This window comes from Silurus meridionalis, chromosome 24 (genome assembly GCF_014805685.1).
Source record: "Silurus meridionalis isolate SWU-2019-XX chromosome 24, ASM1480568v1, whole genome shotgun sequence".
NCBI classification, from domain to species: Eukaryota; Metazoa; Chordata; class Actinopteri; order Siluriformes; family Siluridae; genus Silurus; species Silurus meridionalis.
Window position 1 is genome coordinate 16054088 of NC_060907.1, and position 20933 is coordinate 16075020.

At 37.7% G+C, this 20933-nt stretch overlaps 1 protein-coding gene across 2 annotated transcripts; it reads right to left on the reverse strand.

The window, feature by feature from the left end:
- Window positions 1-1442: 1442 nt before the first annotated feature.
- Window positions 1443-20695, reverse strand: rcan1b (regulator of calcineurin 1b). Of its 2 annotated transcripts, none has more exons than XM_046837528.1 (4): window positions 20353-20695; window positions 4105-4278; window positions 3799-3958; window positions 1443-2938 (listed from the first exon to the last, which is right to left on the reverse strand). In XM_046837528.1, the coding sequence occupies exons 1-4, from the start codon at window positions 20473-20475 to the stop codon at window positions 2766-2768; spliced, it is 630 nt and encodes a 209-aa protein (XP_046693484.1). In that variant the 5' UTR covers window positions 20476-20695; the 3' UTR covers window positions 1443-2765. The 2 variants fall into 2 exon arrangements, with proteins under 2 accessions (XP_046693484.1, XP_046693485.1); XM_046837529.1 differs by having other exon boundaries at window positions 20238-20358.
- Window positions 20696-20933: the final 238 nt, after the last annotated feature.

Sequence of the window (20933 nt, forward strand, 5' to 3'; positions counted from 1 at the left end):
TGTGTTTTAATGAATCAGTGATTCAATGATAGAGACTTCAAAGCACTTGCAAAAGTCTCACTGGATAAGGGCATATCAATGTTCAGTCTTTGACAAGCCGGTCTTCACTGTCTCCTGAAACACAAATTGAGTCTATTCTAGAGATTTCTTTTTGCTATAAATAATGCAGTTTTATACAGTGTATTCATCTTTCAAAATAATGCAGTAAAAAATGGAAATTAAATAAAAATATAAACTTTTTTGCTTTCTGGTGCCAAATGATCCACAGTGGTTGGGGACCTCTGGTCTATACCATGGGCCTAGATTTGGCAGGTACAGGTGCATCTCAATAAATTAGAATGTCGTGGAAAAGTTCATTTTTCAGCCAAAATCATCAAAATTAAAAGAACCAAAGACTTAAAATACTTTAGTTTGTGTGCATTGAATTTGTTTAATACACGAGTTTCACAATTTGAGTTAAATTACTGAAATAAATTAACTTTTCCACAACATTCTAATTTATTATAATGCACCTGTATATGTAAAATATAGAACCATAAACACTTGCTGTTGCACTTGTTTTGAACACCCAGTGTTTTTTAAACCGGGGGGTTTAAAAAGTCCCTACAGATGTCAGAATTTGAACGTTATACGCTGGATCGTTTGCTATAAAGAACCATAGTGCTGCAAAGTTCAAAGGTTATTAGCTTTTGGCATATAGTTCATGAGTGATGCATGTATCTATTTAAAACTGGAAACAGTGTCCTCTGAAGAATGGGAAATACCTCACACTAAACTCGACAGCTGACCTCATAACATCATCAGACACAATAGAAGCAATATTCTTTTTATTCTGTATTATCCAATCTTACCAATTATTTACTGAAAGGTGCATATTTCTTATTGTTTCTCATCCTTTCCTACATCACCTAATTCTACTTTCACAAGTCACCTCAGAGACTAATGTTGAAGGTTTTTATTTACCTTCAAATGATTACAGCTTGCTAATAAGTGAATATCAATTAAAAGGCCATTAAACAAGTTATTAACCATATACATTTTGCTGTTATTTTGTCATAGTTGTTAAAAGAATCCAGTATTGGGCCAGTGTGAGCAGGTACCAACACTGGCCATAACAGGACTGACTGGTTGCTTTAACGTGCTATTACATGTAGTGCTGAAAAGTAATGTTGAGCCTAATGTGACACAGTTCCCCTTTTGCATGTGGAATTAAGGCATGGCAAAATCTAACAGTGCAGGGACAGGTGGACAGGGACAGGGACAGGACGGGAGGGTATATAGGGGGAGTAGCAGGGAGGATTTCATTTTACTGAACCACTGAATAACAGAACATTCCTGCTGTCTAAGAATCAGTTCATCAGTTTTTGAAAAGATAGATGCTACATTCAAATGCACCTCATACTTGTACTGTAGTGATGGTAAATTTGATACAAATCACAGAATGCATTTTAAAATTTTACTTTCTTTATCCTTTGACATTGGTTTTGACTAATCTCGACAGACAACAGAGTACAACAGATCACATTAGATCATTTTATGTAACAGAAATGAAGCGACACTCAAGTCACATCAAATGCGTACCACATAATAAGGCATTATTCTTCAAGGGCCGTATTCAGAGATGCAGAATTCAAAAGGTACATGAATATTCACTTTTACATGATTTCTGGGAGAATATTTAAATTATTTTTAAGCGTAGTTCATGACTCAGAAGTTGCCTTTCTTACAATAAGTATCAATTTGTTCAAAAAATTTGAAAAATAATTTTAAAGATTTATACAATAATAATTGTAGAAGTAATTATTTTCTTGCCATATGATTTTGGGAGGAAACATAGCAGAACTATTCACATGGATCATTATTAGCTGCAGTCGGGGAATAGCATATTTCTAATTCTTTCTAAATAATCTTTTTTGCATCTTTTATGCTTCTTCTAATGTGCATTAAGTTGACTCAAGAGGAATTGCTTCCAATTACTGTTTCGCACCATGTGTCATACAACAGAATTATAAACATAGATAGTTTTAAGCAATTCTTTAGCTATTAAAAATAGCAAGTATAGCAAGAACTACTGCTAGTAATAAGCTATTGTACAAGTTTATCAAGTGGCATCCAGCACTCTGCAGCATAATGTCTCATCAGCGACAAACAAGAAAATATGTATTTGGCTCAGGAGTTCACTGAACCTCCAGACATGTTCATTCTTGTCTGATATTGTTCCAAATGAATAAATCTGTAAGGGCTGGTGTGACCCTGGCTCCAGTGTGTAGTTGCCTCTGAGATCTGAATACAAATCAGTACAATTTCAGCATTCACTCCTCATTACCTCCTGCTTATTTAACCCAACACTGAATACAGCCCCTAGCGCATAATAGAGACAAAATTGGAAAACTACAAGAACAGTTATACACAATACAAGAATCAACATAGACAAACACAACAATCTACAACATAATGACAATGAGTTGGTCTACATTAGTGTCCATTAACAGTGTAGACATTCACACATAAAAAAAATAATAAAACAGACTCTCCAAATGCCACTTCTGCAGTATGAGGATGTAAATTCCAAGTAACAGCTTTTTTGAAATTAAATAAATTAAATGCACTTCTAAATGCTTTATTCTACCAGATTTTAAATCAGAAGCATATGTGATGGCAAATATTCCATATCAGAAAGAGATGTTTATATTTGCTGCCTCCATGTGGAGGGTGAAACTGGATTACCAGTTCAATTACCACTTTGCCAAATTGTTGAAGTAAATTCACTTCTTGACAGAGCAAGAATAATCCGGGCGCCGAGTCTGAATGATTTTGGGGCGGGCCCGGGTTCCTCCATCTGGGTCTTCCTCACTTCCCGAGCTGTCATCGTCTTCACACACATGTACTATCACACTAGGAGTGGTGGTAGTTCCAGTGTGTAACTCATACTGCTCACCTAAAACAGTTATAACAAAGAAAATGTATCAGGATTCACGGAACAGGCTGAACCACTGGAACCTCAACTTTAAATTTTTGGCTGACAGGAGTGTAAACTTCTGTTGTAGTCTTTTCACTTCATGGTGCACATTTAGATACGTTTCTGCTCCCCACAATCTTAGAGTGATTCATTTTACTTATTGTAACCATTCTGCAATCTCAAACTAGCCTTGTCATTCTCAGTCTCTCTATGTATAACATGGCATTTCTGTCCAAAAAACTGCCTCTCACTAGATGTTTTTCTTTATTGCACCCTTCTGTGTAAACTCCAAAGTGTGTGGAAGAACCCAGATAAGCACTTATAAAATTATTATGTTGGCTGATGTGAACATTACCCAAAGCTAGTGGTTTGTACCTGCATGGTTTTTTACACTACTGCAATACGATTGGCTGATTAGCATGTTCTTAATAAACTGCTCATTGTTTGCATATACAAACACACATTAAGTGAACAGCATTAAGCTAGTTAATGTTAGATAACCTGAAACATTATATACCAGGTATAAATAAATCATCAAAAACAGTTTGTACAATAAAAAACATTCTTTGCTAAAATATTTGTATTTGTTTTTCACCACAAAAAGAAGCAATTCTAACAGAGGTATGCATATTGTTCATATCCACTGCATCATGTCATTGTATATAAACAGTAACTAAACTGGCTAATCTGTTTCTTTTCATGTTCAGGTATATAAGGTGATTTTAGCAAAAGCTACAGCTCAAAGTGAAGCTCAAAGATAGTATCACTATTGATGTGTAAGGACAAATGTAGTATGAAGTGTTGGTTTCTGCAGTGAGACTGCTGCAGTGTATTTTTACCTGGTCCAAGTTTGGAGACAGCACACAGCAGATCATAGTTAATCAAAGGTGTAGCATCTGGAGACGGCTTCCAACCCACTGGAGGAGAAGCTGGAGGAGAAATGAGGAACTGCTTCTCTGGCTTTGGGGGCTCTAATCGAGGGCTACCTATATGCACAGACTGAAGCAGAAAAGCAATACAGAGAGGAAACAATGTTGAGAAAATGTTTAATCCAGTCAACAGTCATTGAATGTAGTTTAAAACAAGTTTTAGTCATATACATTCTTTATTGTGTGGTTACTGTACTCTAATGTGGTTATTGGTACCTGAGCAAAATAGAGGCGCATCTCTTTGCCATTAAAGTCACTCTTGTGAAGGTTCAATCTTGCCTGAGTAGCAGCCACAGAGTTGGTGAAATTAATGCGTACACGGAGAAAGCTTTTGAAGAACTGGAAATATACTCCTGTATCAAACTGCTGAAACAGTGCCTCAAACTGGTCCTGAAGATGAGAAAAAAATAGAAAAAGACAACATAGAAAATCCTGTACCATGGCCAAGAGTAATGCTGCAACTCACGATTATTTTCATAATCAATTAATCGGATGGTTGTTTTTTTAGGAATTGGATAAAAAATAAGATAATTAATTATTTATCTAATATTTAATTGAATAATTAGATGTTTTGCTTATTATAACAATGAAAAAACCCAAATTCAGGGTATTTATGGTTAAAAGTGTACTTAAAAAAATGCAAAAGCCACAAATTGAGTTTAAGCATCTTTAATTTAGTAATTTTAAAGCTTATTATTGCTGCTTGTTGAGGAGTGCATGGGGGATTTCTCCGGTGAACAAAATTGCTGCTTTCTGTAAAAAAACAAAAAAAACAAAATAAAACAGCATTTCAGTATGAAACGTGAAGCAATTTGTGTAAATCAACATTTGTATTGTATTTTGCAGATGGCAAGTTGACAACAATGCTCAAATAAAATATATATAAAATAAAATATATCATTGTTTTGACAGGTTTTGTTAAAGAAGCCTTTCTGAAAATATAATCATCTAGCATATATAATTAATTAAATTTTGTATAATAATTAAATGTCGCATAAATTTAATATGCAAACAATGAAAACAAGCATTTAAATGTAGTTAAGCCGCAGTAAAATCACGTTTGATTTACTGTTGTACTGTAGTAGACAAATGCTATAAAAAGAGAATGAACCGGAGAAACGCAGCAAGCTAACAGGCTTATTAAAAAAAAAGTAATCATTTACTGCTGCTGTTATTTGCTGCTTTTAGATTTAGTGTTTGTTTACGCTGATTTAATTGAATCATCACAATGTCGAGAGCGAGCTGATTGATGCTCGCGAGTCACGACAGAACAGATCCAGTGCGACTTTCCCGAAGTTACAACAAACAGTTTATACCATAGCACTTCATTAAACTACGCCATTTTCACATGATAAGGATTCTACAGTTTCTGCTCACTGTGCTGATGTTTCACCTTCATCCGTGACACCAGTTCCAGGCACAGCTTTCTTTGTTGTGTTTAATATAAAATGCTCCCATGCCTTGTATGACTTGGAACACACTTTTTCCTGCTGCAGGTTGACCCTGTACTGTCCAGCATTTTCCCAGGCAGCTGTTATCTTACAATCACACTAAACCGTAACTTGAGCAGCCCAACTAATCGATAATGACATTCATTCACAACGAATTTCGTTATCGATTATTATCAATTAGTAGTTGCAGCTCTAGCCAAGAGATTTTTTTTTTCTGTAGACCCACTCTATTTTCAGAATGCACCACCAGACTAACAAAATATTGTTACTGTTGCTAACAAAATATATATTATCTTATGTACAATGTTACTAAACAGCCTTGCCTAAACTGACAGGTGTCTAAACACATTTCTGTCTTTTTACATTTCTGTGTAACCACCAAGATGGATTGTAATTTGTTTTCTTCAAGTGTATGAGTATACTACCAGACAGACTACATAGATTCCCAGTATTTATGTATTATGTCCGATATTTCTCAGCCAGTACTCTCTAGGATAAACTGCTACAGTCCACCACCACATGTTCCAGTCACTATATGTGTTAGCTAGCACTTTATATCTTCTGCTATAGCACCTTATAGATTTACAAATGGCAGCTTAACTGCCTCTTATAAGGAAATTCTGCACCTGTGCATCCAGGTTGAGAAGAACCCTGTTGTTTTTTACAGGACTGTTATTAAATGTTATTAATATATATTTTTTTTAATAATTCATGAATCTTGGGCTACAGGTCAGAAATTTATGTTATCATGTTCTGGCAAAAGACTGGTCCAGGGTGAGCTCAGAGACTCTGCAGAGACAGGCTATTTTTAGTATACACTATCTCACAAAAGTGAGTACACCCTTCACATTTCAGCAATCATTTTAGTACATCTTTCCAAGGGACAGTACTGTAGAAATGAAACTTAACAATATATTTAATGAGTAGTCAATGTGCAGCTTGTATAGCAGTACAGATTTACTGTCCTCTGAAAATAACTCAACATACAGCCATTACTGTCTAAATAGCTGCCAACAAATGTGAGTACAACTAAGTTAACATGTCAGAAGTGTGTCTAAAGTGTTAATATTTTGTGTGAGAACACCCTCGTTATCCAGCACTGCCTTAATCCTCCTGGGTATGGAATTCACCAGAGCTGCACAGGTTGTTGCTGGGATCCTCTTCCACTCCTCCATAATGGCATCACAGAGCTGATGGATGTTATGACACATGGCGCATCTCCACATTCTGCTTGAGGATGCCCCACAGATGCTCAATAGGTGTAACAAACTCACTGACCCCGTACTGGAAGAAAGACAGACAGGCAATAGTTCACCAAGCAGAGCCATCTTTATTTACATTCGTTTTTACCCTGGCGCTTTCCTCTCCAGTATTTATGCCAGGGCACACCCACACACTCGCGGTTCGGGACGCCTTTCCTTCCCGACGTTTGCCGGCAGTCTCTCCCGGATCGGCACGCACTTCCTTCGGCGTCTGCCCGTCTCAATCGCGGACCGGCCGCTTTCTCTCTTAGCGCCGCCCGAGTTTCCTCACGGACCAGCACGTCTTTTCTCACGTCCGCCCGAGATCACCAGCCGGCCGACACGCCTTTCCACCGGCACCCGCCCGCGCTTAGTCCGTTCGTCTCTGCTTGGTGACACTCTCTCCTCGAGGTTGGCATCTCTCTCCTCTTTATTGGTGTTGCCGGACTGAAACAGAGCGCACTGATTACTCTCATCAGCTGCAGGTTGTTCTTACCGCTCGTTCCGTCCAGCTCCGCCCTCTACTCGTGCCCCGCTGCCACAATAGGATTCAGGCCTGGGGACATATTGGCCACTCCATCACTTCCACCTTCAGCTTTCTCAGCAAGGCAGTTGTCATCTTGGCGGTGTGTTTTGGGTCGTTATTATGTTGGAAAACTGCCGTTCAGTCCAGTTTCTGAAAGGAGGGCATCATGTTCTGCTTCAGAATGTCACAGTAAATGTTGAAATCCATGTTTCCCCTAAATGTACCAGGAGCACTCATGCAGCCTCAGACCATGATGCCACCACCACCATGCTTGACTGTAGGCAAGACACAATTGTCTTGTTACTCCTCATCAGCGCATCGCCACCCATGCTGGACACCATCTGAGCCAAACAAGTTTATCTTAGTCTCATCAGACCACAGGACATGGTTCCAAAAATTATTGCTCATGAAAAAGATGCCTTCAACAAACTATTTGCACTATCAGAAGAACTGACCTACATTTACAACCTAAATTCTAATATTTGTTACATTCTCTTCATTTCATAGCGTTTCTCTTGGCTGCACTGCTTCCAGCACGTGTATGTTAGCGTCAGCATTTTTCCGTCCTCTGATTGGTTGGTCAGAGGGAATTTGTTACAGCCAAATACAGCCAAGCTACAGACACATCTTTAGTGCTCTACACACATTAACACTTCAGAGTTAGACTTTTTATGCCTACAGAGGAAGAGAAATTGATTTGGTCTTGGACATACTTAAAAATAAATTTTCAAGGCGGACTTTTCCAGAAACCCCAAACCACCAAACTAGCTTGTCTCAGCCCAGGATTTGGGTTTGTTCGCCACTTCCAGACCAGTGAATACAAGCGGTACCACTGGATTACAGCCTCTGAGGAGCGGTGAAAATTATAGGAGTATGCATTATGACTATGCATTTCTGGTGAGTATTAGGGGTGGGAGAAAAAAATCGATTCACCAAACTATCGCGATTCTTTTTAAAGCGATTTTGAGATCGATTTGTTTACCTCAGAATCGATATATATTTAATTATTTTACTTTTCCAGAGAGGTGGTGGGAAAACGTTACCGCTTTTATTCCAACAAAGGGCCAAACGTATTTTGTCGTTGTCCGTATTAGATGACGTGGTACCCATTTTAAGCTGGCGAGAGAAATCAAAACCATGGCAGAGGCAGGGAAGTAAAGCTCTTTGAGAATTGTTTAACGGATAAAGACCCTGCTTTAGTCACAGAAAATGTGTCTAATATGGTTATCGCTGCCCAATTACCGGCTTTTTCTCCATATTAAGTGCTACGTGCACACTCATAATCTGGCCTCACAGCGCGCACTGAAGCTGCCCGCTGTCGCAGTTACTCGGACAAATACAACGCATCACTAGATTTCCAACAAACGTTAATGTAGCTCCCTGTGCACAAACTTATAACAGACGTTTTAACGAGATGGAATAGTGCCTATGACATGGTTGAATGTTTTCTGGAGCAACAGGCTGCAGTAACAGCTGCACTCCTCTCACCTGAGGTGAGGAAGAGAGAGAAGGATATTAGCAGTTGAGTTGGACATTGGAACAGTTTATTGGCACTTTTATTTTATTTTAAAAAGTATTGTTTTTAGTTATTTTGTTGCACATTTAAATATTATATTCAAGTTTTTTGTACTTGAAAGTTTTATGGTTCAAGGTTCTTTATGCTCTATGTATGTGTGTGCTCCTGAAATAAAAATTCAGAAAAATGTGATGCATTGTTTTTGTTAAGATAACTAATATACAGTCTCTTTAAGGGTATGATTAAGTATTTGTCATTGTCTAATCTTTATTAAGCAAACAAAAATCACAATTTAAACAATGAATCGCAATAGCTACAGAATCGCAATATGTATTGAATCGGCACAAATGTATCGGGATAGTATTGAATTAGTGAATCGTCCCAGCCCTAGTGAGTATGATTTATTTTATTAAAATTTTTTATGTTTGTCATGTTATTAGACATATATTGTCATTTCTCACCTCACACTTTGTTGTTGCACGGACTGTTTACACAAACCTTGCTCATTTGCACACTGCTCTTTTTTTTATTGCTGCTCACCATAAACTTATCACCATTGTACATACAGTTGTGTTCAAAATTATTCAACCCCAATGCTGTAAATGGTTTTAGGAAATTTAGTGTACATTTGTAATTGTATTCAGAATGAAATCCTACAAGGACTTCTTAAAGAACCATATGCAACTAAAATGACATCAATTAGTTTTGTAATACAGTAGTAAATGTTTCTTTTGTGAATTCTTCATTGACATAATTATTCAACCCCTTAAAGACTACCACTCTGAAGAACAGAGGTTCAATGAAGTGTTTTCAATCAGGTATTGAAAACACCTGTGGATATCAGGGAGCAGCAATAAAGCCTAATAAGCACCAATTAGGCAGCTTTAAAATGACTGTGATACTCAGCTCCTTCTAGACATTTACTGGTGTGGTTACAAACATGGTGAGGTCAAGAGAATGGTCCAGGAAGACAAGAGAACAGGTGATTACTCTTCACAGGAAGGGCAATGGCTATAAGAAGATTGCAAAGATGTTAAACATACCAAGAGACACCATAGGAAGCATCATTCGCAAATTCAAGGCAAAGGGCACTGTTGAAACGCTACCTGGTCGTGGCAAAAAGAAGATGCTGACTTCGACTGCTGTGCGCTACCTGAAGCAGTGGAGTGGAGAAAAGTCCCCGTGTGACTGCTGAGGAACTGAGAAAAGATTTGTCAGATGTGGGTACTGAAGTTTCTGCTCAGACAATACGGCGCACCCTGCGTAATGAAGGCCTCCATGCCAGAACTCCCAGGCGCACCCCCTTGCTGTCCCCAAAGAATAAGAAGAGTCGACTGCAGTATGCCAAAAGTTAGTGGACAAACCACAGAAGTTTTGGGATAGTGTTCTGTGGACTGATGAAACAAAATTAGAACTGTTTGGGCCCATGGATCAACGCTATGTTTGGAGGAGGAAGAACAAGGCCTATGAAGAAAAGAACACCTTGCCTACTGTGAAGCATGGCGGGGGGTCAATCATGCTTTGGGGCTGTTTTGCTTCTGCAGGTACTGGGAAGCTTGTACCAGCGTGTGCAAGGTACCATGAATTCTCTTCAGTACCAGGAGATATTGGATGACAATGTGATGCAGTCCGTCACAAACCTGAGGCTTGGAAGACGTTGGACCTTTCAACAGGACAATGATCCCAAGCATACCTCCAAGTCCACTAGAGCATGGTTGCAGATTAAAGGCTGGAACATTTTGAAGTGGCCATCGCAGTCACCAGACTTAAATCCGATTGAGAACCTCTGGTGGGACTTAAAGAAAGCAGTTGCAGTGCGCAAGCCTAAGAATGTGACTGAACTGGAGGCTTTTGCCCATGATGAATGGGCGAAGATACCCGTAGATCGCTGCAAGACACTTGTGTCAAGCTATGCTTCACGTTTAAAAGCTGTTATAACTGTAAAAGGATGTTGTACTAAGTACTAAGATTGAATGTCACTTGGGGGTTGAATAAAACTGATAATGATGTGAGCTCAGAAAAGACATTTGTGGTTATTTCATTATAAATGTTATGTTATATTTGTCTGACCTACACGTGCCTCTTTGATTTAATTGTAAGCAGGATGACTGAATGATCATAATCAATGTCAAACCGACCAAAACAATCAATTTCAGTGGGGGTTGAATAATTTTGAACACAACTGTATACCTGTTCTCTGTTTATAGTTACAGCAATATTATTATGTCCACCGCTTACATCCTTCTGTAAATCTCTGTGTATAGTAATAGGCATCTGTATAGCATGTTCATAAATAATATTTATATTTATAGTACATATACATATATATACATATATATATATATATATATATATATATATATATATATATATATATATATATATATATATATATATATATACACTACTCTGTATATTGTGTTTTACATATATAACATATATTCATCTGTATACAACATTTATAGTACATATTCATCTTTTAATTACTGTTTATAGTCTTTATTTTATTTAACTGTAAATTCATGTTAAATCTATATATCCTGCACTTGCTGTTATTGCACTCTGGTTAGACCCAAACTGCATTTCGTTGCATTGTACTTGTACATGTGTAATGACAATAAAGTTGAATCTAATCTAATCTAATCTATTGATTATGAACTGCTCCATATGATGTAGGTGGCACAGTTGCGGTTGTAGTCTAGAGGTTTGGGGTCTTAACTGGGTTTCTTGTTTTAGTAAAATGGTATTTACCCTTAATATGTGAAATGCCTCTCTCGCTGTAATGGCAAGTGTTGTTATATTGCGTTTTTGTATAGTATTGATGGTTTCTTTAATTGCGACGTGATAGTGGTGGTATTAAGAGGTGGATTAAGTCAGGTAAGTCCCCACAGGCCCAGGTACCAAATGCACACTGCTCAAACTGTACTCCAATTACCAAATTTTAATAGCTCTAATACAAGTTACACAAATTTGTATTGTCCTGCCAAACAGAAAAAAATGACATGTGGCTTTACATGGTTACACGACGTACACTGTTATCACTTAGGGTGTACTCACTTTTGTTGCTTTTTATTTTGACAATAATGGCTGAATGTTGAGTTATTTTCAGAGGACAGTAAATCTGTACTGTTATACAAGCTGCACATCGACTACTCTAAAATATATCCAAGTTTTATTTCTATAATATTATCCCATGAGAAGGTATAATTAAATAGTTGCTGAAATTTGAGGGTTGTACTCACTTTTGTGATATACTGTATGTAATACATGTAATTGAGAATTAACAATTATTCCATCGATTAATCAAGTAATCAGAAAATAAGTACTTTTTCTTTATTAAAGAACAATACTAAATAAGAGAAAGAAAAAGTCACGTCTCTTAAAATGAACAAGAAATTTGTTTTTGTTTTTAGAAAAATCTAAATTTTTATTGATGAAATTGTATACAAGAATATCAGTAAAATCTAAATCCTTTTAGAGCTTATAATAGCCATATTACATCAAAATGCAAACACAGTTGCGTTTAAAAAGTCCCTCCGCAGTGGCAGCGTAGGGTAGTTTAAAGGGAAAATATTCATTTAATTATATAGCTGCTTGAAATTCTCAATGAACTAAATTTGTGTATTTATCACCAGCTTTAAAAACGTGCACCATTACCTGCTCTACACGGTACTGTATAAAATAATAATAATAATAAAAATCTATTTCTAATGACTTTAAAAATGGTAACCGTGCTGTACAGTGTTTTCTTTATGTTTTACTGTAAAATGATCCTAAACTTTGGAAAGTTTCTGATGTTTTCTTAGGCCAGAATCTGCTCCTCGTCCCTCACTGTTTCCCCGCGAATTTCTCCATTTTTCATTCTGTGTTTCCGCAAAATATAAATATTTTAAATAAACAAAATCAATTACTAAAAACAACTAAAATTCTGTAACTACTGAAAAAAAGCATTAATGGCAACTAAAATAAAATAAACCATTACAGGCACAGGGTCGGAAGCGAACTCTCGTGTGGTTCATACGCGGTGGACTACTACAGCACACGGAGGTGTAGCTAGACAGCATCGAATGGTGGTCTGTAGGATGGTTTTGAAGGTGAAGAAGAAGAGGAGGAGAGTGAGGACTAAAAGAAAAATAAGATGGTGAAAACCGAAGATGGAAGACTGTAGTGTGAGGTTCAGGTCAGACAGGGGCTCAGTGGTGGTGAAGAGGTGCTGGATGATTGGGCAACTACTGCAGAAGTGATAAGGGAGACAGTTAGAAACAGTTGGTGTGACATCTGGAAAGAGAAAGGAAGACAAAGAGATGGGATGATGGAACGAGGAAGTGCAGGAGAACATAAGGAGAAAGAGGTTGGCAAAACAGATTTGGGATCGACAGAGTGAAGGGAGAAGAAGGCAGGAGTACAAGAAGATACGGCAGCAGGTGAAGAGGGATGTGGCAAAGCCAAGGAAAAGGCATATGAGGAGCTGTATAAGAAGTTGGACACTAAGGAAGCGATTGGCCAGGCGGAGGGGGATGGGAAGGATATGCTGCAAGTTAGAGCAATAAACGATGGAGATAGAAATGTGTTGACTAGTGAGAAAAGTGTGTTGAGCAGCTGATAAATGAGGAAAATGAGTGAGAGAGAAGGTTGGATGGTGTAGAGATGGTGAAGCAGGATGTAGATAGGATTAGTAAGGAGGAAGTGAGAGCAGCCATTAAGAGGATGAAAAGTGAAAAGTCGGTTGGACCAGATGACATACCGGTAGAAGCATGGAGATGTTTAGGAGAGATGGTAGTAGAGTTTCTAACAAGAATATTTAACAAGATTTTGAAAGGTGAGAGTATGCCTGAGAAATAAAGAAGGAATTTGTTGGTACCAATTTTTTTAAATAAGGGCGATGTGCAGACCTGCAGTACCTACAGGGGAATAAAGTTGATCAGTCACACCATGAAGTTATGGGAAAGAGTAGTGGAAGCCAGACTGAGAAAAGAGGTGACCATCTAGGAGCAACAGTATGGTTTCTGCCGAGGAAGAGCACCACAGATGTATTATTTGTTTTGAGAATGTTGATGGAGAAGAATAGAGAAAGTCAGAGAGTTGCATTGTGTGTTTGTGGATTTAGAGAAAGCGTACAACAGGGTGGAGAGTGGAGTTGTGGTATTGTATGAGGAAGTCAGGTGTGGCAGAGAAGTATGTGAGGGTGGTGCAGGACATGTATGAGGACAGTGTGACAGCAGTAAAGTGTGCAGTAGGAACGACAGACTGGTTTAAGGTGGAGATTGAACTGCATCAAGGATCGGCTCTGAGCCCTTTTCAGTTTGCCATGGTGATAGACAGGCTGACGGACGAGGTCAGACAGGAGTCTCCATGGACTATGATGTTTGCAGATGATATTGTTATGTGTGGTGAGAGTAGAGAGCAGGTTGAGAAGAGCCTGGAGAGGTGGAGGTACATGCTGGAGAGAAGAGGAATGAATGTCAGTAGGAGTAAGACAGAGTACATGTGTGTGAATGAGAGGGAGGGCAGTGGAGTTGTGCAGTTGCAGGGAGAAGAGGTGGAGAAGTTCAGGTATCTGGGGTCAACAGTGCAAAGTAATGGCGAGTGTGTTAGAAAAGTAAAGAAAAGAGTGCAGGCAGGGTGGAGTGGGTGGAGAAGAGTGATAGCAGGAGTGATTTGTGATAGAAGAGTATCTCTGAGAGTGAAAGGGATAGGAATGGTTTGGACATGTGCAGGAGGAGGTTCATGGATGTGGTGAGGGAGGACATGCAGGTAGTTGGTGTGAAAGAGGCAGATGTAGAGGACGGGGGTATGGAGATGGATGATCGGCTGTGGTGTGCCCTAATTAGAGCAGCCGAAAGAAAAAGAAGATAGTTACATTTCATGTTGTGGAACACCTGAGAGCCAAGTTACTGTTTACACCTACGCTATAGCTGCCATACAATGATTTTTATAGGTCTCTCTCTCTCTCTCTCTCTCTCTCTCTCTCTCTCTCTCTGTCTCTCTGTCTCTCTGTCTCCAACACGCACACACAGCACAGTGACAACAGCAATAGCAAAACCCTGCCAAATATTACAGAGTGTAAAGCCAGCATTACCTAATAGTAATGCATTTATTAAACTAAATGATTGGAATGGACTAAGCAGAATTTATAAAATGTATTTATTTATAAGGGAAAAAATATGAAGGATTAATTTGGGCAGGCAGAAATTAGTAACAACATATTTTGCAACGCTTCTATTTTATTAAAGGCTACCTATTAAAACTACCTAATGATTTTTCAGATTTTTCAACTTGGTAATAGACAGTCAACCTATTAACAGTCAATTAGCATACAATTTAAGTTTGAGGTACTATAATTGAAAGGGTTCCCCAAAATGTTTTATCTAAACTAAATCTCAAAACCCACACAACAGTTCGTATATCATTCTAACAAATGAGGTTGTCAACCACAAAATGCTGTCTTACATGGATCAAGAAAAAAGGACTTATGTTCAGAAGTTGTTTATGGATTAAAGCTCTGCGTTCAAAAGCATCATCCCCCCCCACCCCCATTAGATCCTGGACTTTCCGGCTGGATGCTTTCAGGATGGGAAACTGTATCTCATCCATACACACCCTCAAACTTTGAGGCACAACAACCCTGTTTGTGTCCTGGTTGTACTGCAGTGCTTTGCTGCCTTTACACCAGTGACTACATGGCTAAACACAACACTAATATGCTGGTGAAGGTTGCCAATAACACAGTGGTGGTAGGCGTAATCACTAACTAGAACACATATTTAGAGGAAGTGGGCATCATTCCCTCATGCTGTCACACGTACAATCTCTCTCCCGAAACATTATCAGAACTTAGGAGAAGAATTTTGATCACAGGAGAAAGCACATGAGGAACTACAGTTCTCAACAAGGCCACAATTGAGCTTCATAGAAAATTCGGGGTTTCCTCTTCTGGACAACCCACTCAAACTTCAGTGCGCATTTCTGTTTTTACCATTTTTATGAAAAAAAAAAAATGTAAATACATAAATAAATAACAATATAAAAGAGGTGAAATTAAAACCTCCAGCAAAACATACACTTATTCATGGCATCCCTTCTTTACATAGATATAAAATAAATAAATAAACTTCATCGAAAAATATTTTTAATCAGTAAACTTTTGTTTTATTTCTGCGCCAAGTCTCAAATCAAACACCAAATCCGCCATGTTTTACACAATTTATCCTCTAGGTGGCGTTTTGTGGGTTTTTCCCTCATAATGGCAAAACGAACTTAAATTACTGTCTTTATTGATCGTACAGATAAAAACAATACATCATTCAAATCTGTAATATGTCTGATTTTATATAATATATATATATATATATATATATATATATATAAAGCTTCTTTACTTGAAGAGGTGCACTTTCTCCGGTATCACCTCATTAACTGTCCGTGTGGAAACATAGCAAAGGCTCTTAATGATGTCCACACGTCTCTGCACTGTTATAGCCTTTATATTTAATCACTGTACATATGCTTACATACATATCACATGCTGTAAATATGCTACATTTTTATCTGCACTATTTGCACTTCTGGTAGATGCCAAACTGCATTTCATTGCTGTGTACCTGTACTATGCAATGACAATAAAGTTCTATCTATCTATCTATCTATCTATCTATCTATCTATCTATCTATCTATCTATCTATCTATCTATCTATCTATCAAATATTAATATGATGTGAGGTCCAGTTAACAGCTAAAACAGGTAGAAGTAATAACTACTTTTTACTTAAGTACATGTCTGTGCCAAGACTTCTTTACTTTCACTTTACTTTCACTTTACTTCAACTTTTACCGGAGTATTTTAAAACATGAGTATCTGTACTTCTACTTAAGTAATGGATGTGTGTACTTTTGCCACCTCTGATACCCAGTGTTGTTGCACCAGAACCAAGAGAATCATCAAAGACATTCACCACCCAAAAAACAAACTTTTCTCAAAGTCACCATCAAGAAAGTGCTTGAAGTCTTTAAAAGAGTTTGTACCCTCAGGCAATCTGAACAAGGTTACGTTACTGACCAAGTTCACTTGCAGAAGCCTACATATCTCTAATATCACACACAAACACTGACATGTACTATATTGCACCATTAAAAGATTTAAGAATTTTGTATGTTTATTATACAATACAATGCGCAACCTTAAAACTGTTTTGTAGAAATTTATTAGATTTGATTCAGATTTTGTGTTTAAATGTAATGAAGACGTTTTTACATATTTAAATTGAAAGTTTTAAGTATTACTTCATACCTGTAAAGAGATCCACTTATTTAATGATAAATGATGTACATAATATTGGGTTTGAGATTTCGCTAGATGTCCATGGACAAAACCAATTAGATTCAAAATGTAAAACAAGGGCAGCAACTCTGGAAAACTGGAACATTCACACCTCTGGTACAACAGGTGAGGACTAAAAAAAAGACCTAAATGAGGTCCTGTGACGTGCCTCTACACATGACATGTCCAGTGTGAGTTGGCCTTAATAAGAAGACTGTCAGAATAACAACTACTACAGCAAGGCACTTAAACCTCAACTACATGGATTGGATCCTGAAATGGGAAAAACAGATTTAAGAGCATCGTCTAAGGAAAAATGCAGACGTCAGATTTTGTTCTTAGTAATAAACACAAGATATTATTCTATGTACATCGTATTTCTGCACAACAGTGCAATTTTCAAAAACATCAAAAACATTGTCTTTTGTGGGGGGAAAAAAGACATGCACTGAGTTAAATACTCTTGCAGATAAATGGACAACTGTTTATTCTCTACTAAGCAGTGAGTGTTGCTTAAACAACAAGATGAGGGCAAGGCTGCTTAGGAGGTTTTGGTTTGAAAAGAGCAAATAAAGGGGTCTGTTTTAAACTGGATCTGGCAAATTTATGTAAAAGTTCAGAATATGACCTAAAAATATGTAAAATAAAAATGCATAAAGTAATTAAATAGTAATCAAATGGGAGGGTACCTTTTGAGGGGAGCTTTTCAATACCTGGTAATCCTCTTCCAGATGAACAGACATAATAGTATATTCCCTGTCTTAGCACTTCAATCAGATGATGGTGCTTATTGCATATGAGGAGCACTGTAGACAGAAGAGGGAGGCTGACTGATGGTGGCAAATGCAATCAGACTGCAACTGCTCTTGACCAGGTGGTGTGATCAGGTTTAGACAGAGCTCACTACCATCAGGAGAGGAGCTGTTTATTCCTCATCAGGTAAGTAAGATGAAGCATTTTTCCTTGGCCAGCTACACTGCAGCCCACCAGAGCTGAGGAGCCATGGTGCATATACTGAGAGCAGAGGCACTGGGGCAGTCGTATTTTTTTATCTAAAAAATATCAAACTGTGGTTTTGCACCTTTAATCCACATCTGGACAATGAACACATAAATACTCTTTTTTTAGTTTCCTAACAACCAATTATACATAGATACAAAACATAACACTACTCAGTCATATCCACCAAGCGATAGAACCCAGAGACCCCTAGGGCCATATTCAGATTTCTACAATCATTTGTGGGGTTTGCATGGTTTCTTGACAAAACAGAATTTGTTTAGTGATGTAATATTTATTCTGATAATTCCCAAAACCCCACTGAGAACTATATATATATATAGAACATGCCACATGTTAAGCATACCAAAACTACAATATATAGCAAATTCTTAGATTTAATCTTCTTAATAATTTCATAAAAAGGAGCTGAGACTGTTAAAAGTTCCTGTGTCTTTTATACAAAAATATCTGAATATGAAGAGCCTACTTGAATAATGAAGAGAGAACTAGCAGGGTCCAAGAGGACAACAGAACTTATTTGCACTGCTCAAAACATACATCTGACTGAGAGCCAAAAAAAAAGAAATTACAGAAACACTTGATTCTTTTTGTTTAGGCTTTAAAGCAAATACTACACAAAGAGCCCTGAAAATAACCCCTCCATATCACTCAAAATATAATCACTTTAAAGAAATGCATATGCAAATCATGTTTAAAAACCATTCCCACACTTGTCTGTCATATTTACAGGACAGTTTACATTTTTATTGCATTGTGATTATAAGTCATACTGACTTTATCAAGGCCTTGTGATTTTGTTTATTTTAATTATTACTACAAAAAAGAACTGCAGATTTAGTTAATTATTACAAAAACGTGAAGTGAAGGGCAGCTTTTGGAAATAACTAGACTACAAAGCTTAAAAATATATTGTTCATATGATGCAGTCTTTATGTAACTGTCTAAGATTGATGATGTGCACAAAGAACAGGTGATCCCAGGGGCAGATTTAGGCATGGATGACATGGGCAGCCCATCTTTCTAGAGGTGGCACAGGGCAAATGCTCATTTGCACAATTATAACCTCATGCCACCTTGTGGGGTTGATTAACCTGGTTGGGACTCAGAGAGTGCACCCACCACTCTGAGAAGTACCCTCACACTTACAGCCAGAAAGTAATGGTGGGGGTTGGGTGACATCACCACAGCCTTCAGGGTTTCCTGTGGGAGAACTGACAAGACTTGGGGTGACGTCACATCGGTAAGGAGAGCTAAATCCAAATTAAAATTATGGATGACAAATAAAAGTCTAAGCAATCAGGATCCTAAATCAGAATAAAGTAGTAAAGAAGTAGGGGGAAGCATGCAAAAGATAAAGGTATGCATGCAGCTCTATCACTCATCTCGTTATGAGGATAGTATAGGCTAATGCTTTAAATTAAATAGGCTACTAACTGTATATCACCTAGCTTATGCTGTGTTGCATCAATATTTCTATTTCTGTTCAACTACCATGCATAACATTATAATTTATAAAATGTAGTTTATAATAATATAATACAACAAAACTAGTACAACCTGACTAGTCTAGTTGGAGAGTAGTTAAACTAGCAAGGTTATCTACAGGCTCTCTGCCGTAGAGAGTTTGCACAGAAACTGAAGAACTTGCCTGGCTTGCCATCTGACAGATCTCGAAATTTGTGGACTCCTTTGCGAATGTCTTACTCTTCCACTGATGGTAGCTGAAGCAGAGATTCTGTGACTTCATCACCAAATTTCATGAGACTGGGCTCAATATACACACTTATATACATACATATAATAATATTACTCTGTATTGTATGTATTAAATACACAGTTTTATTTTCATGAATTCGGTGTAAAGTTATTAAAAGATCCTATCACCAGAGACAAGACTGCATGTTCTTTGTGCAAATCCTTGCTTTCCTATTCATATTTACTAAATATGGGACATCTAATTAGATAATCTTGGACACTTGCATAAATGCAAAGATTGTATGATATGAATGTTTTGTAGTTTAGTAATTTACAGAAGCTGCCCCTCATTGTGTGAGGTCTTTGTAATGATAAATGCAAAAAAAATGCTAATTGTTTTATTATAAATAATTCATCTAAATAAAAAATCACAAGACCTTGATGTGTTATAATCAATTGAATGTGGACTTTTATATAAGCAGTACAGTATTAGTGTGAAATGTGATCCTTATTATTTAATAATGCATACAATAATAATCCATTATAACTACTACTATTACTACTATCATGATGATTCACCTGCATGTGTAAGTCACAGTCTGGGCAACGCGTCGAGTAAACAGTGTTAAAGGCTTTAGGCCGCTCTGTGAGAAAGGTGAAGCGCTGGCGCGAGCCATTTGATGTTGTATCCTACCTTCACGCGCGTGTCATTGAAGACCTCGTCTGGGACTCTGCATGCGATCAGCGCGTTCGGTTGCTCGTCGACCTGCACGTCCGCCGCCGTCGCCGCCCCTTTCCGTTGATCCGACTCCTGCATGGCGGATGTAAACAGCGAGGGTCGAGCAGACACCGCGCTTCGACCGTTTTCCAGCTGGAACGAAACAACACTGTTGTTTCACGCAGATGGCTGCGTTCCTGCCGCAGTGCTCCGTACAGAGCCGTCCGCGGCCGCAACACAGCGGTCCGTGCGCTGTTTCATTATTGAGGGACTTGTACAGGTCCCCGTGCAGTCAGACACAACCGAGCACGTCACAGGGTTTTTTGTGGAGCCGAATGAAATTGTTTCCAAAAGCGGAAATGACGACAATTGATGTAAACGCAATTGCAAGGACACGAAATTTACAACATCAGTTCCTGCGTTGCAGTGCATAATTATTATTATTATAAATATCATTATTATCAGTTTATTAAGTAATTAATAAAGTTTTCAATTCAATTTCAATTAATAACTAAATTCAAAACCACTAAAATATTTTTTTTTATACTTAATTTATT

Coding starts and splice junctions, on each gene's coding strand:
- rcan1b (XM_046837528.1), bottom strand. CDS start 20,475: ATGCAGGAGTCGGATCAACGGAAAGGGGCGGCGACGGCGGCGGACGTG. Junction 3,959..4,104: donor TGCGCCTCTATTTTGCTCAG/GTACCAATAACC, acceptor TTTCTGCTTCAG/TCTGTGCATATAGGTAGCCC. Junction 2,939..3,798: donor TGTCTCCAAACTTGGACCAG/GTAAAAATACAC, acceptor TAACTGTTTTAG/GTGAGCAGTATGAGTTACAC.